Source organism: Aulonocara stuartgranti (genome assembly GCF_965226115.1).
Source record: "Aulonocara stuartgranti genome assembly, chromosome: 3".
Lineage (NCBI taxonomy): Eukaryota > Metazoa > Chordata > Actinopteri > Cichliformes > Cichlidae > Aulonocara > Aulonocara stuartgranti.
Genome location: NC_138941.1, coordinates 44,233,219 through 44,259,026, shown reverse-complemented (window position 1 = coordinate 44,259,026; position 25,808 = coordinate 44,233,219). Strand labels below are relative to the sequence as shown.

Below are 25,808 nucleotides of genomic sequence, written 5' to 3'. Positions count from 1 at the left end.
TGACATGTCATTAGACTCATCGAGGATGGTGATGAGCGTGCATAAAGATGTGGGGTTGAACGGTACTGTGTGTGCTGTAAAATTCTTCAGATTTCTGGGATCCACAGTCTCCCAGGATCTTAAGTGAGGACAGAGCAGAGGATAGACTTCCTGCACCAGCTTAAAGGTCAGCCTGGCTCAGGAGCTGTTGATCCAGTTCTACTCTGCAATAATCCAGTTTGATCTCTGCTCATCCATTACTGGTTTGGATCAGCCACAGGACTACAATGGTCTACAACGGAAAGTCAAAAATTCATTGGTGCCAACTTGCACTTCATGCGGGACTACATTGCAAACCAATGACACGCTGGACACAAGCTGTTCCAACTGCTCCCCTCTAGGCGCTACAGAGCACATCAGGCCAAAACAACCAGACATCTGTACAGTTTCTGTCCATAGGTCACTCACATATTGTCTACTACTAAAAAACCCACCGTACCTGCTACTGAACCAAAGCATGCATAACTCAAAATTTTGTGATATGATTCCAATACCTTGACTTGCTCACGGGAAAGAAAAATCATTGAAAGAAATATAACGAAACATGAAAAAATATATTTTCCATAATTTGTTAAATATGATGATATTTATTTTTTATGAAAATATGTTTCATAAAATCTGTGGCACAAACAAGCTAGAGTGATAGCGACGGAAAAAATAAATATTTATGTCAATTATTTAAAAATATATTTTTATTTAAAAAAAAATAAAAATCTTTCCATAAACGGATGCAATTCAAACTTATCCTGTCTGGTTACTGTCCGGTTGTAGTACACAACCCTGACCAAACGAGGGCGCTGTTTACGCTCTGTGTGTACGTCGTGTGATCCTTGAGGATATGGTGGTGGATCAGCAGCCAGACAAGACAGCAAGATAACAGCACAGCATACAGCTTAATGTCAAGGACTTTGGAGAGGAGATAAACATATGCTACGACGATTATTAATTAAATCCGGGTTTTTGTGGCAGACCACGAGAGGGAAGCAGATTCTGCTGTAACCGCTGTGTATTTGGAAAGAAGACCTGAGGAGGAGCTCTTACTGGAATCGCTTTGCCTTCTCGCTAACTAGCTAATATGCAACTCTGCGTGTGAATTTGCACGAAAACAAGACTGCTGGATATAACAAGCCGGGGCTTGCATTGACTCCCCTCCCCTTTCCTTTCTCATTGTGATATCCACCTGCTCACATGCAGCTAAAGTCATGCCGGTCTTTCGTCTTGCAGATATAGCCGGTTAGCAAACTAGCTCGGAGGCTCGGCAGGTGAAAGCCGGGCACGCAGCGCTTCGGTTCTGCGTGAGACACAACGCCATGCCGCTGGTTGAAAGAGGCCGATTCGTAGAGCTGACTTCACCGAGCTAACGCTAGCTGCAATTAGCAGGCCGCTGCAATCATCTTCAAGTCAGCTAATTACACAAAGCCACAGGTGAACGGTGGAGATCACCTTTCGCTTTCTTTCTTTGCTGTGCTTACTTGTATATAAGCTCCATCTGCGGGGTGAGCCAATACCCAGTAATCTGCTAATCGGCTAGCCCTTTAGTTAGACAGTAGCGTTAATGCAAAGCCATTTGTAGCGTTTTGGTTTTGCTGTTGTTTACATTGTTAAGAAAAACAGACTGTTTTCTGTAGCTTACAGCTAGCTCGGGTGAGTGATAAGGCTGTTTGTAAACGTGTATATATATATATATATTTTTTTTTTTGTTTCACTAATACACGCAGTTTGATACTTGTGTATTGAGTAATTTGCACTAGATAGCCACATGTACATCACTACAGATCATATCATATTCACTTTGTGGTGGCTTTATTATTTTTAAGCATTATCAGTGAAAGCAAAGTGAATGAGCAGTACTCATTTGAATGGGGTTATTTAGTCTGGGATCTCTGCTGAAGCCTCCACATGTAAACAAGTCTGAGTCAAGTGAGTGTCAGGTTCGCATTAGTATTTCTTTTAACTGCACGTAATCACCGAATATCCAGTTAATCCTCTGAACGTTATTTATCCATGTTGAAGCAGTTACTTTAAACCTGACACAGACAAAAACAAAAAACAGCAACAAAAAACCCAAAAATGGGATGTTGTTGACCTCCTGGAGCATAGCCAGACATATCAGCCCATTCATTCATGATTGATGATCTTTGTGGAAGTAGGTTGTCCTCTATCCATTTGCCACTAATGTGAGACCTCAGCACCAAGCCACCAACGATCTGTATTTAATTTTAACCACTAATGTAAAGGGGTGAAGACAAACCCTGGGGAGATTTGAGCGTTTATAGTTTTAGCAGCACTTTCCTTTAAATCCTACTGAGCCTAAAACTGGAACCACTGGTGTGAAACATGAAGAGCACTGTGTCTGATCTAAACCCGCAGCCCTGTAGCGTGGAGATCTGATCAAAGCGCAACAGAAAGGCTCATTGTACGGACTGATAGTTGAAGAGGAAACGGAGATCATGGTGGTGATAACAAAAGCAGCCCAGTGACAGCTTTGAATCCCACACCAGGAAGCAGAGGAGTGTCTATAAAGGCTGCAGATATGAGTCTCCGCCAACCCACCTCCACGCTGGACAGGTAGGAGCCTCACATCCGCTACACCCAGACAGTTTATGTGGGTAAAGGTATGCCTCTTTACGCCTCGCTAAAAAAATGTGGTATTCCCAGGTGAGCATTGTTTTTATCTGATGGATGTGCAGTGAGGCCACCGGAAGAACAGCTCAGACGGCTTGTTGACTTCAGGAAAAAAAGCAAAAGATTGCACAATAATGTTCATTTATGTCATTCAATCTGCATCTCCTCTAATAAAACACTGGATGTAGTGCACCCCGTCTTGTTTGTTAATGTCACCACTTTCACCATATATCCCTGCACTGTGTGATCGTCTTTGTGATGCATCTTTGTTGTTTATCATGTGTCTTTCCTCTTTCTCCTGCTGTATACTGTTTTCCCCGATTTGCACGTGCCCATTACCTCCCACTGCTGTGTCTTTGTGTGTGTCATGTGACGGCAGGGCAGCCAATAAGACAGACAACCAACTGTTCAGGTAGGACAGCTGCCCGGTGGTCGCTCATGTCAGGGTTTGGGGGTTAGTGAAGCCTACAGATTGTACAGCTGTGGCAGCAGATTTCTCAGCGGTTGGCTGCTTGTTTTTTTTCACAGTGCTTTGGAGACATTAGGAACCCAAAATACAAGAAAAAAAACATTTTATGACCTCGTTACGTGCACGATCCTTACATGAACACTTAATTTTAAGTGATAAAGAAACACTTTGACATCTTTATCTAAATACTGCCGTTTTGTCAAAGCCGCTGCTGCAAGTATAGCTCTGTGCTATGCCTATGTCATAAGAGCTAACCCTTCTGATACCCCTCAATCTAACCTACAGCCCCAATGTTCATGACCCTGGAGATATAACTACATGTGACCATTGACCAACGCATGCAGGTTTAAATGATGGCAATGGTGTTCACCACCTGTGTAGGTGCTACGTAGATTAATTGCAGAAGTCTCAAATCAAACACCAGAAATTGAGAGGGTTCCTACTCTTAATTTGTCAGGTATGGAGTGAACTTGCATTACTGGGTAGCTTAAGCCTCGATTATACTCGTGGTCATGGACACGTACACAGACAGCTGGAGACACCACAGCCGAATATCATTTATGCTATCCTTATTTGAAGTCCACCATGTGGTGCATGTGCATAGTTGGTGCATTTAAATATCCATCCATCCATTTTCTACCGCTTATCTGGGGCCATATCACAAGGCAGCAGCCTAAGCAGAGAAGCCCAACCACCTCCTGTAGCTCATCTGAGTGAACACTGAGGTGTTTCCACACCAGCCAAGAGATGTAATCTGTCCATGGGACTACCCAGGGACATCCTCCTGGTAGAGCACTCCTGGAACACCTTAACAGGAAGGATCCTGTTCAGGTACCCGAATCATCTCAGCAACTCCTTTGTTTGTCAAGGTTATGCTGATAGTGTCTCCTAAGGCACGTTGGTCCGGGGTGAGCTACTTTGCCCAGGATAGATGTACCAGAGCCCTGTAATACCTGGGATAGGCTCCAGCCCCCCTGAATTGGATAAACAGAAGAGCATGGTTGGAAGGATGTAAACCACTGAGTGAAATTAAAGTGTTCAAGTGAAACTACTCAGAGTAGGAAAACAAAGCAAAAGGCTTCTGGAAGGACATGAACTGCAGTGTAGCAGCCGAGATGTTGGTGATTTTTGCCGTCTGCTGCAGACTGTCGCAGTTTAAAACAAAGCTGTTCCACATTTGAGTAGCCAAAACCACTTTGATTTGAGAATTAGAGAGATTCTCAAGATAAGTTTTTCGTTCAGATTTCTTTTGTTTCTGTTTTCTGATCACCTAACCCTTAAGTAACTGATCGTTTCAGTGCTACTTGCCTATGTGAGGAGCTCTATCTGTCCTGATCACAGCACATTTCTTTGGATTTAAAATGACCTTTGTTTGAATTATTCCCTTCAACCTTCCATCACACCCCTTCATATAAATATATTCCTTGAAGTCATGGCTGCTTTCAGTGTTTACAGTCTGTAATAGTCTGAAGGGCATAGTGATGGTTTAAGCAGCCTGCCCTCTCCCTCAGTCTGTTTCTCTCTGTTGTTTTCTCCGTCTTATTCTTTATTCTGACTTTCTGCTTCTTCCCCCCTTCTCTGTTTCTTCCTTCTTTCCTGTCATGCTTCGCTTTCAGCCCTTTTGCCGCTTGGTGAGTTTTCCTGTCAACTGCTATCTTGTCTCTTCTCTGCTATTCATACACTTATTACTGTTAATACCACAGCAAATATAACCGTGTGCCTCCATTGAATCGCCTTTTCTCCCTTCATTTTCTGCATTCCTGGCTAAGCTTTTTGGCCTGTTCTCTGACTTTTGATTTCTCCTCCACTGACCCTCATGTTTTTCATTTATTCCCTTCAGAGCTTCCTTGTCCCTCCCAGAGCGTTTCCTAAATTGGCCTGTTCAGTATCATGCCATACTAAAGTCTCTTTCTGTTTCTCGTCTTCCAAATCCAGGATCAACAGTTTGACAATTGGGGACTCGGAGCGTAAATCCTCTGGCCCTCAGCAGAGAGAGCCAACGGCAGAAATCATTTCTGACAGTACAGGTAACTGCGACTTATGATGGGTTATTTTTAGTTGCCGTTATATTCTTGTTTCATTTAATGTCACCCCGCCGCTCATTACGGCTTCTTCTTCTTCTCCCCAGGCACTGGACTTGTGCACAGATGTGTGGTCGTGCAAAAGGACCAGCTGGGCTTCGGCTTCACCGTGTGTGGAGAGAGAGTGAAGCTGGTACAGAATGTCCGACCAGGTGAGACAGAGATGCTGCGCCTGCGTTGTCATAGAAACGTAGACAGTGTTAAAAGGTGAACGCAGGTGCAATTACATCACCTTTTGGGTTTTAAAAGGCTCATTGAGCATCGTTGCCAACCTCACCTTAGTTGCAAAACCCAGAGAGGAGTAGAGGCGGGTCTGACTGTGAAACAGCACCCTCACTGGCTAACAGCTTGTGATTGACATGTTGTTAGCCAATGAGTGAGCAGATAATACTGCAGATAATTGCCCTTTTTAAACGTAATTTAGTGAAGATTTGTTGTTCAGTATGGTAAACTGAGTCCTTCTCACACACTCAAACACGTTATGCAACATGCCACAGCCCCACCCATTCATAAGTGGGCTTTTTTCTATGCTTAAGTGTTTTCAGGCTAATATTTACTCACATTCACGCCCAAGAGCAACTTGGGGTTAGTATCTTGCCCAAGGATGTTTGGCATGCAGACTGGAGCAGGGATCAAACCACCAGCCTTTATGATTAGTACATGACCTGAGCTACAGCCATCCTGTTATGATGACCCAAAACGAGTGACTGAGACCGTAAACTCGCCAGGATTGTGTTTACAGAATCCAGTTTCCCATCTGTGAACATTAACTAGCATTAAATGAATGCGATACAACAAATAACACCATCTCATTTGCTAATATGCCAGCAGCAATCAGTAGTTCTATTGTTGTAACACCACTTCGGGCTTAACGGCGGCAGTAGCTCAGCTCCAAGGACGGCAAAGTATCCTTGGAACCACGAGGTGCTCTCTGATTCGCTTATCAGAGTGAATGTGATTGAATTTTTGATAGATGGAAGAACAGTGTTTGTATGACTTTGTGTGAGTGAGGCATGTCACCGTGGATTTCTACGAGTCATCACTGTAAAGAACGCTTGTTCAAATGCAGTCTGACCCACGTGCTCTGGTTGGTGACGGATTACAGCCGTGCTGACTATGTGTGAGTTAAATCGTCCTTTATCCTTTGCATGAGTTTGAATGTATGTTTGTATGGATGCTCTTCAGGTGGAGCAGCAGTGAAGGCTGGTGTCCAAGAAGGGGACAGAATCATAAAGGTTTGTACTGCTTTCCATGTCACTGAATGTGGGAATCTGTGCTTTTTGTTCCTATTCAATAGTAACATTACTGATTCTGTCTCTCTTTCTGCTCAGGTGAACGGCTCGTTGGTTGCCTCCATGTCCCATCAAGAGGTGGTAAAGCTCATAAAATGTGAGTATATGTTTGGCTTTAGTGGTTACATGTTTTTGCTTTTCTTGTTTTAACCTCATTCTTTTATCATTTATCATTTCAAAGCTGGATCTTACGTCGCACTTACACTACAAGGGCCGTCTCCATCAACCACCTCCTTGCCCTTAGAGCCCCTCGCCACTGATCACACTCTTAATCAAAGATCATCTCTGGCTGGGGAGGCTGCACCTCCTCCACCTCCACCCTTGCCCTCTGGACTGAGCAGCACCCCCTCCCAAAGGATCACAGGACCCAAACCACTACAAGTACATGAAACTTTCAGGACTGATATCTAGTCGGTAAAGCTTACTTACCAGCAGAGTAAACGTCAGTGATTTACAGGGGTTTTTTTTGTGTGTCACACTCATTTTTTAGGACCCACAAGTACAAAAACATGCGACTCAGATACTCAGGAAAATGCTGGAGCAGGAAGAGGCCGAGCTGCAGGTATCCATGCCACCTGTGCTATTTGTTTATCGATACATATCAGTGAGCTGCCCGTGTTGCAGAAAAATCTAGTGCATGCTGTCTCCCGTTATCACCGTGTACTTGAATAAATATTTTTTTAAGCTCCTTTGGCCTGTTTTGCTTTTGGAATACTAGTTAAGATAAAGTTGTGTGGATAAAATCTGCTGTTTATAACCAGACGGAGACTGACTTGATTTGCAGGACTTGATGGATGAGCAGCTGAGGAACCCGTCGCCATTGCTGGAGGAGCGAATTGAAAGCGCCAAGAGGAGAGCTCACCAAGTCAGAGTCAAGATTCAGCAAGATGTGGTGAGGCAACCCGGCTGTTTTACTCTATTACAGTTTCTGTAATCGCTGAAAAGCTCCTGTAACATTCACTTAATGATCTTACTAGGACAGAGCATACACTAAGACACAATAAAAAGAACAAACCATATTACTAGAAAGGCAACATGACCAGATAAATTCAGTTAAGTTAAAAAAAAATGTTTTCAGGGGAAACATCAAACAGAACGATCTGACTAACATGCTTGGTGCTTTTTTCCATTTGCATCAGGGACATAAAACAATGTCATTCTTTTAAATTGATTTGCTGCTCTAACTGTGCAGTATTGCTCTCATGAAAGACTTTAATTCCTATCCTGCAAACCCTGATTGATCCCCAAAAATGAATTAATTCTATCATAAAGGTAATAAACAAGCGTAACTTCTGTTTAAAGCTTGTGCTTCAAATCCATTTAACTCGCTTTATTTTTGGTTCGTAGGAGGGAACGAGGTCAGAATCTGTCACAGGCTACTTCATAGCAGGAGAAGGTTTGTATCTGTGGGTCTTTGTAAAGCTTCACAATATACACTGCTGTTTAAAAGTCTCGAGCCACGCGTCATCTTTCTTCTTTCTTTTTTTAAAGAGGAGTTGAGCAACAGGCTTTCTGAAAGTCTTTCAGAGCTTCTATTTGGACTTGTCTGCTTTTTCACTCATCTTCAGTCCAGTCCTTGTACCTGACCATTTTCAGAGGAATGTTTATTTTTTTTAAGCTACTTAACAAATAAGCTGTGTTAAGAATGAAAAAGGAAACTAACTGTAAACTGAACCTAACTAAAAGTGACAAAGATAACACAGTTTGAGTCCCATAAAGATATTAGCCGGAAACTTGGCGATTCTTCGCGTTGTGTGCAGTGAGTCATTAAAAAACGTTTCTAGAGTAGATGAGCGGTGTCTTAAAGTCGTGCCATTAAGAATCCAGTGAGGTGAGGGTCCTTAGTCATCTATAAAACACAGTGGAGGCTCTGTCATGGTGTGAAGCTGGTCTTTTGCACAGCACTTTGTGTCTTTTAAGCTTTATTCACTAAAAACTTTAATGATAGATTTGGTTGCTTCATAATCGGTTTCAATTGATTCTTTGCTTTCACAGGGCGACAATCAATAGACTCCAGTGAAGGAGACATGGAGGTAGGCGCCACAATCTCTCTTTTAATAAGCTTGTTTGTGTGTGCTTGTGCATGTGCACTCATCCCGTCCCGCTCGTCCTTCTTCATTCCCTCCTTCTCCTCGTCCTCCTCCCCAGGCCTTTGAGAGTCCCCACTCCTCCCCCTCATTTTCCTTCAGGACCCCCCTGCACCGGCGCCAGACGTCCGACATATCCACCTTATCTGATTTGGTGAGATTGATGCACATATTCACTGCAAAGACTTTTTCCTCTTTCTGCTGCTGGAGGCACACAGGACTAATGACTGAAAGAATCAGAGGATCATCATCACACGATTAAGATAAATGTGTACTGGAGTGGTAGGAGGGCATGCAGGTCGAAAAGAAAAAAAGAAAGTGAGAGAGGGAGACGGAGAAAGGGCACCACGTTAATGTATCACTTTGGAAATTTCCGATTTAGTGGTGTCATGTGATTGTTACCAAACCAGGCTGAATGTTATTAATCACTTTTATAGAGCAGAGTCAGTAACTGAGGAGACGATGCTGTATTACACAACATTTCCAGTCTGTACTGGGAGTCTGCGTTCGTACCTGCATGTTCTGCATGGTTCACTGTGACACGCCGACCCTTCAAGGCAACGGCTGCTTTCCTTCTCAGACATTCAGGCTGTCGCTTCCTGCCTGTTTCTGCCGTGTGGCACTTTGATTTGCCCTTTCCTTTCAAATGCACCAGACAGTCGCTGAGATCATTTTTCAGCATGAATATATTCATTATTTATATCGATCCCTGCACATGAATTATGTGAATTAAAATGCACATGTGTGTTTTCCAAAGTATTTTCCGTTTTCTGAAATCTGTGTGTGTCTGTTTAAGGGTGGAAAGGCTCAGATCATCGGGCCCGAGGAGGAAGATGAAGAATATGACGGCTATGCATTTAATGAGGTGACATAGATAGATGGATATAATTTTTTTTTTTTGGAAGATGTCTCTTCTTTTTTTGTACATTTTCCACCAGTTGAGCATCCCTTCATATTTTTCCCGTCTTTCTCTCAGATGGACGGTCCATACCAAGATATTGAGCTGTTAAAGGCACGACCAGCACACATGGCAGTGTTCATGAGATATGTCTTTACCCAGCTTCTGGATCCCAACCCTCTGGTCAGTTTATATTATCTTTTGCACAAGGTTCAGTAAACTCCCCATTTTCCCAAAATTTGAATTTTATTGCAGTTATGTCATGTTTCAGACTTTAAGAGGAGGTTAAGTGTGGGACGACACTCGAGTTCATATGCGTGTGAAGGCAGATAAGCAAATATTTGTGGCAATACAGTTTAGCTTTTTATTCAAGGCCTCCAATTTTAGTAGTTCAAAATGTTTCTGACAATCCAGAATCTTATGTATATTTCAATTAAATTGGTGCATGTCAGCACTAAGTTACACAAACGCACGTGCATGTCTGTGTTTGATTTCTTACTTTCATGGTTGTTTTCTGTGTTTCTGCATCAGCTGTTCTACCTGTCTGTGGAGGCTTACCTCGGCTCCCTTCCTAAAGATGCCCGCACTCTTGCACCTCAGATCTGCTCCCTGTTCCTGGAACCAGATGCTGTATGTAATGAGTCTAATCCTGTTATCCCTGTATTAACTGACTGGTGATGATGGTACCACAATTATCGTGTGTGCTTCGGTTAAAAAGGACTGACTCTATATTTTTACCATAGAGTAACTGTAAGAAAGAAAACATGTGTGTTTTTGGTTACAGCCCCTGAAGATTAAAGTACGAGAGGAGTATCTTGCTGATATCGGTAAGTGAACTAAAAGCGCGTGTTCATGTTTGTGTTGATGTATCCAGTCATATACAGAATTTTTTGTTTTGTGAAAAAGCCTCCAAAAGTCAACCTTTACCACATTTCATTAAGGTAAATTGGCGAAATGAAGGTCTTCAAACTGTAGCATCATGTTTGTGTGATGTAAGAATTGTGCAGGCAGTGAATTCACAGCAACTCAGTGAGCGCCATTCCTGCCTCATGTCGCCTACCCACTTCCTGCTCAGTGCCAGATGTGGGAAATGTTATTAGGAATGCCTGCTCAACTGTTATTAATGCAAATATCAAATTAGCCATTCGCATGCCAGGAAGTGAACACATTTAGGCATGTAGACATGGTTAAGATGACCTGCTGAAGTTCAAACTGAGCAGCACAGGAAGGTTTAAGTGACTTTGAGTGTGGTGTGGTTGTCGGAGCCAGATGGGCTGTTCTAAAAATGCTGATCTGCTGGGATTTTCCCACACAGCCATCTTTAGGGTTCACAGACACTGGTCTGAAAAAGAGAGTGAAAATGCCTTTTTGATGCATGATGACAGAGGAGAGCAGCCGGGCGGTTTTGAGGTAATGGGAAAGCAACAGTAATGCAAATAACCACTCATTATAATCAGGGTTTGCAGAAGAGCATCTCTGAACACACAGCGCATCAGCAGAAGATTGCAATGGGAGAACAGCAAACTCTGACTGTAATTCATGCAAACTCAACAAAATTGGACTTGAGAAGACTGGACTGGATGTGGCCTGGTCTGATGAGTCTCTGTGGACATCATTTCACTGTGGACCAAAATCTCAGAGGAATGTTTCCAGCTCTTTGATAAATCTGTGCCATGAAGAATTAAAGCAGTTTTTAATGGAAAAAAGGGGTCCAACATGGTAGCAGCAACATGTACCTAATAAAGTGGCCAGTGTGTCTCTCTTCCCCCAGTGATCCACCAATGCAGTGCATCTTTTGCCCACAAGGTGGAGCCTGCCAAACAGTTTGAGAGTAGCTAGAGTAAATGGATAGTAGTCATCAAATTTAAAGGTTCATGTTATTCTGTCAAAGCAAACATGTTATTTATTATTATTATCAATATCATTATTATTATTATTAAAAATATTAGTTTTATTTTTCCTGCTGACTAACTGTACCCTTTGCTATTATGTCCATTGTCTCATAAGAAAATCGACTTCATGCTCAGGAGGACATCCGGGGACCTCTGTCTGAGCTGCAGCAGCTTGTGCTGCCAGAAATCCAGGACCAGCTGCAAGACTACAGGTACATCACAGAGGATTCATTTTGTTTGTTTATTCAGTGGAAAAAAATTTTTTTAAATCCGAAGAAGAGTTTCTCAGAGGGTTACATTAACCTCGTGTCCGTGTGTTTCAACAGGAACAAGCAGATGATGGGTCTCGGTTCTCTGTTTGGAGAAGGAGACCTGCAGCACCTTGATGGAGACACTGTGAAAGAGAAACAGGTGGTGGACAAACAAGTCACCGCCCTGTGGGAAATACTGTGAGTCTGTCTGCATTTATCGTGGTATTTTAGCCCTAAACTGTAAAGTTTAAACCACATCGAGTTCAAAGTGAAGGCAGCGGTTTGTTTTTGTTTGATCGGCTGATTCAGCTTTCTGTGTCTGTGTTGCTGTGTCCAATTAAGTTTATTTACTCGTGCTCTCACCACACGCGCACACACAGACTGAGCCAGGTTTCCCTAGCGACGCCGTCAGTTGTTCGGCGTCCAATAAAACTGTTATTACATATCAGTAAAGCTATCATGACAAAGGTCATTCATCCCGGCCACAAACTCTGGAAAAACCACATGACATTTCCTCCTCTCACGTTATACACACACAGAAGCTGCTTCCCGTCACATGACTGTGGCTCGGTGCGGTTTCTTGCGTTCTTATTTGCACCTGAATAAAGTGGATTTAAGTTTGAGGAGTTCTTTGGAAAAGGGATTTTTGTCGTGGAGGGAGTTAACAACCTTTTTATGTCTCTTTGTCTTCCTGCTGCAGATCAAAGCACGAGGAGGACAGAAGGTAAAAGAAGAGGCTCGCCTGTTGGAGTGAAATATAACAGCTACACCTGCATTAGAAATTTCCTAATTCTTCAAACCTTCTTTTCTGGTCTCTGCTCTTCACTCCTCTCCTTCAGTTCTCCTCTGGCTTCAGCTGTGATCCTCTACCTGCGTCATTCTGGGATCAAGCCTAGAGACTCCAAGGTCTTCCCCGGCCTGACCACAGAGAAGGACAAGTGGATCACTTTCTTAAAGTCCAAGAAGGTAAGAATGGAAACTTGCCTTTTATCTTGTCACCTTCTGCAGCTGTAATCATTAATGTGACGGCGTCTTAAAGAACAAACAAACTTGGAGAAAGTGAAAAGGACCCGGCCTGTGATTTTCTACCACAGTATTAGGTACACCCTACTGCTACCATGTTGGACTCCCTTTTGCCTTCAGAGCTGCTTTAATTCATCATGGCACAGATTCAATAAGGTGCTGGAAACATTCCTCAAAGATTTTGGTCCATGTTGACATTCATTGACATTCAAGTCATTGTCACGACAATATCCCCCCACACCATTACACCACCAGCTGAACAGTTAATACAAGGCAGGATGGATCCATGCTTTTGTTTATGCCAAATTGAGATCATCCAGATGTTGCAGCAGACAGGAGTGACACCAGGTGTGGTCTTCTGCTGCTGTAGCCCATCTGCTTCAAGCTTTGAAAGAGTTGTGCATTTAGATATGTTCTTCTTCATATCTTAGTTATAATGAGTCGTTATCTAAATTACTCTGGCCTTCCTATCAGCTCACTCATTCTCCTCTGACCTCTGACCCATCACTGAGGGACTTTTGCCCGATGAACTGCAGCTCACTGGTAGTCAAAACAAAGAGCAGCCTTTCTTTCTCATTCTGAAGCTCAGCTCAAACTTCAGCAGGTCCCGACTATGTTTACCTGCCTAAATGTACTGAGTTGCTGACGTATGATTGGCTAATTTGTGTTATCGAGCTGTTGAACAGGTGTACCTAACAAAGTGGCCAGTTTCTCTGCATTGATTGCATGATATTCATTTTGATGTGACTGTGTGTTTTCCAATTTTCTCTCTTAAAAGTTGTGTTGTTTGTTGCACTCGATCTCAGTGACTGAACTCAGACCTCCTCTCCACAGCTGAGCGGTACCAAGAAGGAAAAAGATGGAGAGGATAAAAAGAGAAATCCCATCCTGAAGTACATCGGCAAACCCCGGACCACATCCCAGTCCAGTAAATGAAACAGCACAAACACTTTAGAAGAAGCTTTTTAAATCATCATCCAGGCCCGGCTCATGGTCATGCTTCCTGCGGTCTCTCGACATTGTCTAATAACGGCTCCTGTCAGTGTCAGCTGATGGTTCGCTGACACACAACAAACAGCAGCATGCTGACACACGTGACCCTCTCACTCATTCTGCTTCTATTGATTCCTTTTTGTCCTTTGTTCGCCTTTTAATTGATTTTTCCTGGTTTCATGCGTTGATTTATGGGATTTTCATTGTGTCATTATTCTGATTTTTATTGTTGTTTCTGTTTGGCTCGCTTTGATTTTGTAGCATTCCATGTCCCGCTGTCACCCACCGAAGGTACTTCACTTATAATTTCACTTTTAATTTTACCCTTTTGTGCAAATTTAATTTTAAGAATCATACCTGGTCATGGATTTGAATTTTGTTTTTGTTTTTTCATCAACCGTTTCTCCTTGTAGTGTGTGTGTGTGTGTGTGTGTGTGTGTGTGTGTGTGTGTGTGGGCAAAAGAAAGGAATGTTATTTTATTATACCATTAAAGTAATGAGTAACGTTTGTATTGGCAGTCCGGCCTGGCAGCGTGCGGAACATCATTCAGCAGTTTGAGAATAGCACCGAGACCGGCGAGGAAGTCAGCGACGGCGCTGACCCGCAAAGACTCTCCTCCAGCAGCCTCGGGGATGAAATGGACAGGTAGCTGCGCCTGCAGTATAAGTTCACAGCCAGCTGGCAGCAACTGAGTGAAGCAGACTTTGCTTTATTGTTTTTGTTGGAAGTGGTTAAACTGATTTAGCCTTTTGGGTTTGCTTTGTGCGCTCTGTCCCCACCAGCCCTCTACCAGTTCGCCTGGCTCGCAGCGAGTCACTAAAGGCTCAGGGAGAAGGGCGACGGCGGGGCGGCACCTCAGGAGCCGAGTCTGTGCCCCGCTCTCGTAGCGATGTGGACATGGAGGACTGCGCGGATGAGAGGGACGGGCCAGGCCTGAGGCCTCTGCAGCACAGCGCCTCGTCCTCTGCATCCAGCAACTCTGCACGGTAAAGATTGACCAAGCCAGACCTGTCGGGGTGCTCAAACACCAACACACGCACCTTAGCAGCCTTAAGGCAGGAGCTGAGGTCACTTTATTTGAAGGAGAGACTTTTGATCCCCTGAAGCACATGTAAATAAAGTTTTTTGCCCCTGATTTGACCCTGAGAATTATAGGTTTTCACCTAGTGCCGTCTTTCTCTCCACTCTCTCAAACTCAGGTCTCTAGAGAACCCTACACCCCCATACACCCCTCGGTCTAGACGCAGGTGAGTTAAGCTGTTGTCACAGTAGATGGACAGGGCAAAGGAATAAAGATATGGACATTTGAAGATGAAGTTGGGTTCACAAGCAGGAAAATTTTTACTTTGATCATCTTACAGTCCTGTACATGTTAAAAGAACTATTTAGACATGGAGTTACAGAGATGATCGTGGATTCACGGCTGATTATTTTCTGTTTGTCTCTTCGTGTGTCGTCCGCCACTGCTGTCTACCCATCGCTCCATCTCTCTGCGGGTACACGTCGGTCCGCCTCATCCACCCGTGTTTCTGGATCCCCGTGTAGGAGCGTGGAGTCGCCGCTGGCCCTGCTACCCGATGCTGCAGCGCTGGAGGATGACGTGATGGATAGTAAGACCTGGCAGGAGACTGTTACCCCTCAGCTCCTTGCAACACTCAGCCCCAGTGAGGTGGATAGACAGGCTGTCATATACGGTAAGAGCTACAGCATTTAATTCTCAGTACAATCAGCAGGTTTTAATTTGCTTTTATTTCCTAATACACATCTCTCACATATGCGAGGTAGTATGACCCTTTCCTCTTTCCTCATGTGGCCTCATCCTGTTCAGAGCTGTTCACCACTGAGGTGTCCCACCTGCGAACCTTACGGGTCCTGGACCAGGTTTTCTATCAGAAGATGAGGACTGTCCTGAACTCTGACGAGCTGGCCTGCATCTTCCCCAACTTGCCTCAAGTCTACGAGCTCCACGGTCAGTGTTTGTCCACCATAGCTGCTAAAGGCCTGTGAAAGTGTTTATACACAGGCCTGGTTGTGACATTTTAATCAATACAAGCAAGAAAATGGAATAAAGATTGATGTTTGGATGTCTTCATATTAGTTAGATGAGTTAAATATGAAACGTATCCTGTGTAAATGGAAATCCTCCCTTTTTAAGAGCCCTTTGCTGTCCTGCTGTGTCTGTTTGCACACCCGATGTGTTGTACTTTGAGTTGCTTTGTGTTCACTGCTCTGTGTTGCTAGGTAAACAGCAGCTTTTCTTTATGTTTGCTGAGCCTTTATTTCGAGCCATGTAGACACTCGGTGTTAGACCACTGTACTCCCTCACTAAGGGGAAGCTTTGTCCTGATTCTTAAAAATACCCCGTGTGTTGTTTTCATGATTAATTTAAACATTTCCAGGCTTTGATGTTCTTTGTTGCTTTTGTGTCTCTCGTTTGCAGCGAGTCTGTGTGAGGCGATGAAGAAGCGAAGAGAATCGCCGATTGTTCAGGACATCGGGGATGTGATGCTGACCAGGGTTTGTTTTGCTCCTCCCGTCTCGATGGCAAGTAGAAACATGTTTTCGTGCTCCATATTCAGTGTGTTTACAGTTTGTGTGTGTTTGTAGTTTGAAGGGGCAGCCGGAGACGAGTTTCAGGAACAAGCGTCCCAGCTGTGCTGCCAGCAGTCTCAGGCTCTCGAGCTCATTAAGAGCAAACAGCGTAAAGACCCTCGCTTCGCTCACATTATCCAGGTACACACACACACACACACACACACACACACAGCCTCTGACAAAACATGTAAAATATTCATGCAACACACACTTTGATGCTCCTTGTGCTTATTAAAGCTTTATGCAGTGAACACATCATTTTAATGACATGGTCTCTTTTGGCACACAGGAGGTCAGTGTTGCATCATTTCTAGAGTTTTGCTTCCTCCCAGCTGCGTTTTCTTTTTCACTGTCTCAGCTCATAGTCTCTCTATTTTTTGCTTCGTGAGAGGACATGAATTCAAGCTTTCCTGTTGGGTATTGTTATGTTATAACACTCCTTACAGAGGAATCTTAGAAGTTCTGTAGCCGCCGTTAGGCTCTTATGATTTAAATGTAGTTTTTCCCAACATCCTTTGCTCTCGTGAAGCCCTGCATCTTCACACTCCCACATCTGTGCTTTCCTGCCGGGATTATACATTCACTGTGCTAATCCTGAGCAAGTTCACACCGAACGTACAGGACGCCGTCTTAGTCTGAAGCAAGCCTTCGTTGTTTTACCACAGTGAGAAAGCAGCGAGCAGGAGGTCGTGTCTGTGGCCGCAGCTGCAGTGGTGCACATGCAGGTTTTTATCTGGCTGCTGATCTTTCTGCTTTCTTTTTATGTCTTTGTGTGAAATCTTTGCATTTTCCAGTTAATTTTTCAGGAAGCAAACATGCTCTGTCATTATCATCAAAAACACAGCGGCCACTTTATTAGGTATACCTTGCTAGTTTCAGGTTGGCCTTCAGAGCTGCTTTAATTCGTCGTGCCACAGATTCAATAAGGTGCTGGAAACATTTCTCCGAGATTTTGATCTGTATTGACATGACAGCATGACGTAGTTGCTGCAGTTTGTTCTTCCACTTAAAGCTGCTCTGTTGAACTGTGATGTGGTGACTGGATGTCATTTGAGTGCAGTAAACTCATGTTCAAGAAGCCAGTTTGAGATGATTCAAGCTTTGTGACATGACTTGTTGTCCTGCTGGAAGCATCCATCAGAAAATAGGTACACCGTGGTCATAAAGGGATGGACGTGGACGAGGCAGCCTGTGGTGTTTAAATGATCAGTTTGTACTGAGGGTCCAAAGGAACCAGATGTTCACAGTCCCTTAAATCAGTTTGAGCTTCAGTAGGTCATCCTGACTGAGTTGCTTCCGTGTGATTGGATGATTGGTGACTGATTTGTGTTGAGGAACAGTTGTTATTAATCGCTTTATATCTGTGATATTCGAGGGTGCACTAAATAGTTCTGTGTACAGGATAGTTATTATACCGTGTATATGTGTCATAGGTGTAATAAAGCGTATAGTTGTGTTTAAACATGACCGCGTTGTTTTATTTGTTCAGGAGTGTGAGGCGAGTCCTCACTGCCGCAGGTTACAGCTCAAAGACCTGCTGGTGTCAGAGATGCAGAGACTCACCAAGTACCCGCTGCTGCTGGACAAAATCGTTAAATACACAGAAGGTGAGGAAAAGCAGATCCAACATAACCCTGACCACAAACTGAGCTGTTGCTAGGAACCATGATCTTATTTGTTTTTGTTGATTTTAGCGGGCTCATCAGATTTGCCCTTGCTCCAGCGAGCGCACGCGTGTTGCCGAGGGATACTGCAGAGCGTCAATGAGGACGTTAGGGAATCGGAGCACCGGCAGCGCCTCAGCGAGTACCAGTGCAGGCTGGATGCTGCTCCTCAGTTCAAGGTGGCGTACAAGTTTAAAACTTTATTTTTCTTCTGATTTTTAAATGACAACGATTCATTTTTGATCTGTAAATGTTTCGCTTCGTTCTTGTTTCACGCAGAATGTGGACCTCACCACGAAGAGAATGATCCATGAAGGTCCTCTCACCTGGAAAGTTAACAAAGAAAAGCTGATAGGTGAGCATCGCTGTGGTCATTATGTCTCATCAGTTTAGTTTCAGGCCTTCTAACCACAAATATCTGCATTCCTCTGTCAGAGATCCAAGCGCTGCTGCTGTCAGACTGCCTCGTCCTCCTTCAGAAGGGCCCAGACGACCGCCTACAGCTGCGAAATCATTCCAGCAGATTGGGTGGAGGCGGGGGAGGCAGCGGTGACAGCAAGACCTCTTTCAGCCCTCTAGTGAACCTGGCGTCGCTGCTTGTTCGCCCGGTAGCTACAGGTACGCTCGCAGCCTTTTGTTTCTCTGTTTTTGTAATTTTAAAATAATATTTAATTACCTTTTTTTTTACTAATTTTATTTTTTATTTCTGTTTTCTTTAGACAAGAAAGCTCTTTACATCATCAGCACCACAGATATGCAGATCTATGAGCTGGTGGCTGCAACAACATCCAAGAAGGAGACGTAAGCTCTTTTCTTTGATTCATTCACATTTACCTGAGGAAACCTGTGCTGTGCTGCACTCTTCACTTAATTTAAAATGTCTTAACTTCTTCTTGTTAAACAGCTGGAAAGATTTACTGGAAAAGGCCATCTCTGCCGCCGGCGGATCGTCACCTCTGATGAATCACAGCTCGATACCCATGTCGTGAGTAGATTTGATTTGAATCATTTCTTTGATGAAATGTCCTGATTAGACAGTGAAAAAATTGAACTTTTCTGTCATTTAATTATGTAACTATCACTTATTTATGTTATTGTCGCATGAGTGGTCATGTTTAAGCAGGAAAAGCTGTCAAACTTTACCAAACTTAAAAGTGCAGAGTTCACATGTTCCAAAACAGTCCGACTGGCAGGATTGGAGTCTTTGGTGGGCTGATTCTGGCCCGCAAGCCTTATGTTTGACATCCTTGTTTTAAACACAATATGATGATCTGTATGTTCTTTTGATCTGTTTATTTTTAATCCAAAAATATGCGTCATACTCTTTATTCTTCCTCCAGGTCCCCGAGTCTACGCAGTTCTTCCCCCGTCTCAACTGGCAGCAATGCCTACGGAGGTAATGACCACGCCGCGATCGTCGGCCTCAGATCTGTAAACATTCTGCAGATGTTTTAAAAAGCTTTCTCCAACTTCGCTTTCTCCCAGATAACTCGATGACGGAGCAGTCAGACTCCACGGAGACTCATTCCAACAGCGACGAGCCCGCGATCTCCCACAGTACGCCTGTGGACCAATCGGAAGCTTTGCTCAAAGGACAAGGCGTGGCGGAGGCCGCTCTGCAAGATGGTGAGAGCCTCCGAGTATTTTACGTTGGATTCTGTTTCTTCTGATTGTGGAACATAAAAAGTAGAAAAGAAAGAAATCAAACCTTTAAACCTGAATCATCGCTAATCCAAAATTCATCCCTTTTAAAAAAAATTTACAGTTGAAACCCTGCGGCAGCTCATATTACAAGATTTCGGAGAGGACTGTTGGAGCCACGATTCAGATGATACACCCACCAATGAGACGGCCGCTGAAAGCAACTCATTCACAGAGAGGCAGCGACCGGAGTCTCTGGAGACGGTCCTCAGCTGCTGCACCGATGAATGGGAGGCGGAGCCAGAAGAGCTGCTGCTTGCAAAAGCACCCAAACCTCAGGTTGTGAGGAAAGGTAAACACAGCCTGGCTGCCGAGCACCCGTTTTTTCATGATTTTTTTCAGCAGCCGCTCACTCACGATTGCACTAAATTCTCAGATAATTAAACATCTTAAGCTATAATTTGCACCTTTTTCCCCCAATGAGGTGACACGTGGTCACTGTCATCTGCTTATATGACATCTGGGTGTGAATAATGGCCGCCGTCCTTTGCATGTCTTCTCTCTCACGCACTTTATCTTCTCGCTGTTGAGAACGTGACGGCACACTGGTTGCTTTAGTTCAACTCTTCACTCCTTTACACCTTTCAGTGCACTCCTCTTTTGTCACAAGTCTATCCTCTGTGTGCGTAGCTGTGGTTGCGGGTCCTCCTCCTTCTTCTTCTTCTGTCGCTGAAGACATCACTGATGATGTCACCCTCCCCTCCAATCAGTCATCCAAGTCAAGAAGCGAGGCCAAAAAGCAGGGTAATGCTGACCGACCTGGTCCACAGCTCTAGTTTTTTTATAGGTGTAATAAAGAATATAACATCTGATGTTAGCGGTGTTGATTTTACTCTCTGTTCATTCACTAAAACACTTCTTGTTTTGTTACACCTCTGCGATTCAGGAAATACCTTCTACCTGGTCATGCCCATAGAACAGGGCGAGAGCGTGACTGAAGATCTCAACGACCCCCCTACACCCACCGCCAGCCACTTCCCTCCACCTGTAGAGGAAATGACGTTGCCACAGACGCAGATGGAAGAAGAGCCGGCAGCCCGCTGCCCGGAGGCCAACCAATCAGAGACTATGCAACTAGAACAGGAAAAAGAAACAGGCCATTTGCAGGCTGCGCAACACACTCACGTAATCAGAAACGTGGATGAGATTTTTCACACGATTGAGGAGCTGATGACCAAGTTGCGCCACCTGAAGGTGAGTTTTGTGGAAAAGATGGCAACAAAAGAGCCGCCGGCGCAAGCTGGTTTTCTGTCTGTGCCAACTGGCAACTCCACACCCCCGACCATGTTCAGTGTGTGGTTATTAGACCTGAGTAACAGCAGAAGATTAGATATTAAATGCTTTAAGAAACTTTTGAGAAACAAGAATCTGAAGAGAGGGAAAAATGTGCATAATCATCACAGTTAATCTTCAGTCTGTCCAGTAAAGAAACATACATCATTGTGAATAGGTTTCATTAGCTTTGGTGCGAATGAAGGTGATGACAGGACACCTGTTATAGCCTTAGATTGTGTCCGGTGCACAGATAGTGTAGCTCCTCAAAGATCGTTAACTGTGTCTCCCAGCACAGTCTGAAGGTGTGGAGGAGATGGCAGGAGGTACGCTGTTACATGAGGACGGCTGGTTAGGGTGAAAGGACTCCTGCATAATGACCTCTAGTAGGTCACTCAGGTGGAGGTTTGTGACCAAACTTTAGTCAGACTGTATTGCAGAGACTCAAGGGCCCAACGTCCTTCAACGTCCCAGGATACCCACCGAGTCTGTCGCTTTGATTGTTGTAAACAGACGGTGTCATCACACAGTTACTTCTATTTTTGCTCACCGTTAAGGCGCAGTAAGCAGCTGCAGTATTCTCCTGAAAGATAGGTGTCGCCACTCACACAGCATCACCACATAAGCACTGAAAGTGGAAGAGAAGTCTCATATTTTTGAAACTGTTGCAGCATATCCCGCTGCGCAATCTGACGATCTCTGAGCTGCTTTACTGAGCCGTCATTTAAACGGTGGTTAAAAACCGACATGATCGTACACTGGTGTCAGTTTTGTCACACACAGCCATGCAATAGGGAGAGAACAGAAAGCATAAAAGCACCATTAGTAGGACCTGTGCTCACAGCCGTGTGCCAGTTAGCATTTGGTGGCCTGTTCTCCTCACAGATGAGAGCAGGTTCACCCTGAACACGTGACAGACGTGAAAGAGTCAGGAGACCCCGTGGAGAACAGTTTGGTCTACCCTTGGATGCTCACAGACTTTCCCTTGCTAGCCAGCGTTCACATACCAGAAATAAGTGTGTTTCCTAAAACTGTTAACTCCTTTGCAGGAGATAGAGAAGGCCCACTATAAGCTTCTGGAAACTCTCAGAGAGTCCTCCATCAGTCAGGAGTCTGAGGACCAGCAGTGTCGCTCGGCAACCGTCTCCAGGACGCCGTCTCTGGATCGTAGCTCAGGAGATGGTGAGCACGCACTGAATTTGCAGCTTGAACTCTTACATATTGTTGGCCGATGATAGCAACTTCTCCTCTTGTGCTACTAATTAATGCTTTCATCCTTCAATCACACCAGGCAAAGAGAGCAGACCTGCGGAGCCCAAAATCCTGTCGACTGGATTCTGATGCGGCTGCATGGTAAATCCATTTGCAGTCGCTCAATCTTGATTGGCAGTCTGACGTAGCTATCCACTTTGGGGCTTCCCCTTAGACCCGGTTCCACTCACCCATCAGCCCCGTGTGCACCAGCCTGTGGCGCAGAACATCAAAAAGCCCGTCACCATTTCTTTGTTTCTGTTGCCCTGATATAACAGGAAGGTGAACTGACTCATCGAGGTTTCTGAGCTCAGTAAGCGCAGAATGAACGGAGTCCACGGAAGTTGAGGAATAAATACGAAGGAAAGGAAGAAAAAAGCAGAAGACAAGTTGACTGTGGAAGAGAGAAGTTGGAAAAATTGAAAGTGGAAATGTGAGCAAGTTTGGATATTTGTGAAGGAAAGAAGTGTTCATGTAATGCTTTTGGAGAACTGGTTGAAGGAACAGAGCAGCAAAAATGTTTAAATGTTAATTTAAAGAAGAAGAAAAAAAAAAATCAGAGGGACCCGTCACCCCAGCACTTTACCCACAACGCACCTGTCTGTCATGTACGTCCTCTACAGCGGACAGATCAGGGACTGAAGGATTCAGGCTTCATTTAGGGAGGGTGGGGTGGAGGGCTGAGACTGCCTCCTGATGGGGTCTCCCTCCCCCTCCCCCTTCGCTGTTTGCTTTACACCGACTTCACCTGCCACCTCGGCCGAAGGACTGTGTCTATATAATTCAGGTTATTTGCACTGGGTAAGGAAACACACACACGAGCATAGCCGAACTCTCATTCATCTCCTACACCGACTGTGGAAGAAACTCTTAATTCATTTCGTTCACACGCCTTCTTTGAAGCAACAGGAAGGCTTTCATCAGTGCAACATGTTTCACATTTTTGTATTTTGGAAACAGTACTACGCTGTTTACTACTGAAAATGCTGGCAGGATTTATTTTCAGCGCCGCTTCAGGGGCGCACAGGGATCTCAGCGGTTCTTACGTGCTCAGCGGATTCATGCAGTTGCTCGACCGTGTACAGCTGTTGGAACGTTTTGGGGAGATTTACAGTATGTTGAGGTGAGACTCAAACCTGGGATGATTCAAACTTAAGAAACTTGAATTTTCACCAAGAACCTGTTGCCAAATAACCAGACTGGCGTCGCCTGTCTACACTTTAGGGTTTAACTGTGCATCCCTCTCTAGTGTTTTGTGTATATGTGTAGTGACCCACCACGGTGAATACTGCGAACCAGCAACTTCTACCCATTTAATATTAAACCCATAAGTAGTGTTTATATCCTCCCAGGCCTACACTAAGCCATGAAAACGACTGCGCTCCACCCCCACTCCAAGCACACATCCACTTTGAAATTGTGGAAGATTAAAAGCTTTGTAAGAACCTTCTGACATTTTATGGGAAAACACTCAGTTTCGTTGCCTTAGCAGGTGGTTAGCGGAGCTTAGCATCAAAACTGGAAGCTGGGCTTGACCAAAAGTAAGCAAACCCACCTGCTAGCACCTCCAAGAGCCAATTTTCACATCTGAACTCAGCACAGCATTGGGAGAATCAAGTCAGGATCGTTGTCCAAATTAGTTTGCCTTTTCTCACATGTAGCGCACAACGGGATATTTTCACAACTGGAAACACTCAGTCTGGACTTAGTGGGCGCTACCTGGTTTGCAGATATAGTAAATGGGATATGTGGTGCTCTCTAGTTAGCACACTGTGAACTATTTGGATTATTACCTACTCTGTTCTCACTGAGCTTAGCAGGTGGGTTTGTTGCTTCTGGGAGGAGCCAGACTGGCTCTTTCAAGTCCTCATGCTAAGCTAAGCTGGCTAGCTGTTAGCTTAAGTTCTGTATTCAAAGCACATACGTGAGACTGGTGATGGTCTACACATCGAGGTGTGTTTCCCAGAAGTCAGGCCGTTCCTTTAACTATTTTTGGGAACATATTTAGGATTGTTTTATTGCTACTGACATTCAAATTTTTTGTTGAACGCCTTGTTTGAGGCACATCTAACCAGCAATGACTGACACTAAAGCCAAGTGATTTTTCTCTATTCTGTCCTTTTTCTCTCAAACTACATCTGTCTGGTACTAATTCTAATACACGGCAGGACAAAATGTGTATTTTAAACTGCAACTAAATAGCAGTTTAAGTGTTTTTTTTTTTTGTTTGTTTGTTTTTTTGTTTTTTGCCTCTTTAATGCTCATCGCGCTGGGCAGAAACACACTGCGCTGAATTTGATTTGAGCTGGTTTCAAATACTAACTGAGGAGTGAGTAACCCTGATTACAAGCTCCATAACTAATCCTAACACTAAACTGATCAAAACCAGGAGCAGATTCAGTCGTTCGCACTGTCAGATTCTGCCATTTGAACGGATGTTTCACTGCCCAGTGGAAGGTTTTTGCTCTTCAGCCACCAACACTGTGTAGGAGAACGTGTGACTGTCAAATCACACGTGTACAAAACATTAAATGCAAATTTAAAAAAAAAGAAGAGAGATGATTAAAGCAGCGCTACTTAATGCCAGGATGGCTGATTTTTCTTTTCACAGCTGTATGAAATTTGTGCTAAAATGTAAAAATGTTTCACCAAAGTGATTTTTTTTTTTTTAACTCCAGAGGTGTTTAAGGGAACACGTTTTTTTGTTTTCTTTATTCACATTTTGGCAGCTGAGTTTCAAGCACTTCAGACCAAGAGACTGACATTATTACTATTAAACTTTAAAATCACTATTTTTAACACCTTTTCACATCGAGCTGTCAGCACACAGTTTTCACACTCTACATTTTATTTATAATTAAAAAACAAACACAAAGCACCAAATGGTCTGAGCTGGTTGAATGCTAATCTTTTCTTTTCTGCACATCTTTCGGTGTACTGTCCTCTTTGTTCCTCCACAGCGTTTTCTAATTCCTACCTCTACACTTTCCTTTTAGTGATTTCCTTATCATTTTTACGTCAGCGCCGCAGCCCTAATGGCTGGAAAGAAGCTAGAATTGATTCCATTGTTTAAAAAGAAGAAAAAAAAAAAACTTGCACAGACAAAACTTCCCTGCACAGTGCAAACTACTGTATGCATAAACACATCAATAACTATCATCTCATTCTTTATTTTTGTGTCTTTTTTTAAAAAGAAGAAATCTTGTTCACATGTAATATAGAGATCAACCCACTTGTTTTATATACGTTAATTTTTTTTTCTGTAAAGCGTTAGTCATTGTATTTGATTTTATTTTTGTAGATATAAAAAAATGATGTATAAATTATTTTCTTCTCCTTTGTTTTTAAAATTGGTGAGATTGTTAGCTGCACAGAAGGAAAAAAGAGCTCATGTCTCAGATTCATGTGTTTTGTGAGATTAAAAAAAGAAACTGGTTAAAGAGGACTGGCGTGCATTGTGACTCTTTGATTCAAATATATTTTGTTGTGCCGCCTTGTTTTGTTTTTCTTCTCTCTAAACTTCGACCTCTCCTGTATCTGCACATCAGCCACCTTAGTCATCAGTTATAAATATTTTCCTGGCATTTCTGTCTATCTTTCATGGAACAGAAAGTAGGAAGAGACGATGTAGGAGAGCCCTCGTTTCCTGCCCCCCCCCCCCCCCCCCCCCCCCT

At 43.8% G+C, this 25,808-nt stretch overlaps 1 protein-coding gene across 8 annotated transcripts; it reads left to right on the top strand.

The window, feature by feature from the left end:
- The first annotated feature begins 821 nt into the window (after nucleotides 1-821).
- Nucleotides 822-25,579, top strand: arhgef11 (Rho guanine nucleotide exchange factor (GEF) 11). Of its 8 annotated transcripts, none has more exons than XM_082527669.1 (44): nucleotides 822-1,464; nucleotides 2,410-2,607; nucleotides 3,044-3,076; nucleotides 4,750-4,764; nucleotides 5,069-5,160; nucleotides 5,262-5,366; nucleotides 6,400-6,449; nucleotides 6,546-6,603; nucleotides 6,688-6,887; nucleotides 6,997-7,068; nucleotides 7,291-7,398; nucleotides 7,854-7,902; nucleotides 8,502-8,539; nucleotides 8,655-8,747; nucleotides 9,390-9,458; nucleotides 9,570-9,674; nucleotides 10,023-10,121; nucleotides 10,276-10,318; nucleotides 11,499-11,595; nucleotides 11,710-11,832; nucleotides 12,335-12,358; nucleotides 12,474-12,600; nucleotides 13,492-13,585; nucleotides 13,912-13,941; nucleotides 14,170-14,296; nucleotides 14,434-14,637; nucleotides 14,851-14,898; nucleotides 15,197-15,345; nucleotides 15,480-15,620; nucleotides 16,092-16,168; nucleotides 16,259-16,384; nucleotides 17,736-17,853; nucleotides 17,941-18,089; nucleotides 18,190-18,265; nucleotides 18,346-18,528; nucleotides 18,630-18,711; nucleotides 18,815-18,895; nucleotides 19,251-19,306; nucleotides 19,396-19,536; nucleotides 19,676-19,903; nucleotides 20,242-20,355; nucleotides 20,498-20,805; nucleotides 21,933-22,065; nucleotides 22,175-25,579. In XM_082527669.1, the coding sequence occupies exons 2-44, from the start codon at nucleotides 2,573-2,575 to the stop codon at nucleotides 22,222-22,224; spliced, it is 4,350 nt and encodes a 1,449-aa protein (XP_082383795.1). In that variant the 5' UTR covers nucleotides 822-1,464; nucleotides 2,410-2,572; the 3' UTR covers nucleotides 22,225-25,579. The 8 variants fall into 8 exon arrangements, with proteins under 8 accessions (XP_082383795.1, XP_082383796.1, XP_082383798.1 ...); XM_082527670.1 differs by having other exon boundaries at nucleotides 822-1,535; XM_082527672.1 differs by lacking the exon at nucleotides 3,044-3,076 and having other exon boundaries at nucleotides 822-2,607.
- The last annotated feature ends 229 nt before the right edge of the window (nucleotides 25,580-25,808 follow it).

Coding starts and splice junctions, on each gene's coding strand:
- arhgef11 (XM_082527669.1), top strand. CDS start 2,573: ATGAGTCTCCGCCAACCCACCTCCACGCTGGACAG. Junction 6,888..6,996: donor CAGGACCCAAACCACTACAA/GTACATGAAACT, acceptor CTCATTTTTTAG/GACCCACAAGTACAAAAACA. Junction 22,066..22,174: donor GGATCGTAGCTCAGGAGATG/GTGAGCACGCAC, acceptor CAATCACACCAG/GCAAAGAGAGCAGACCTGCG.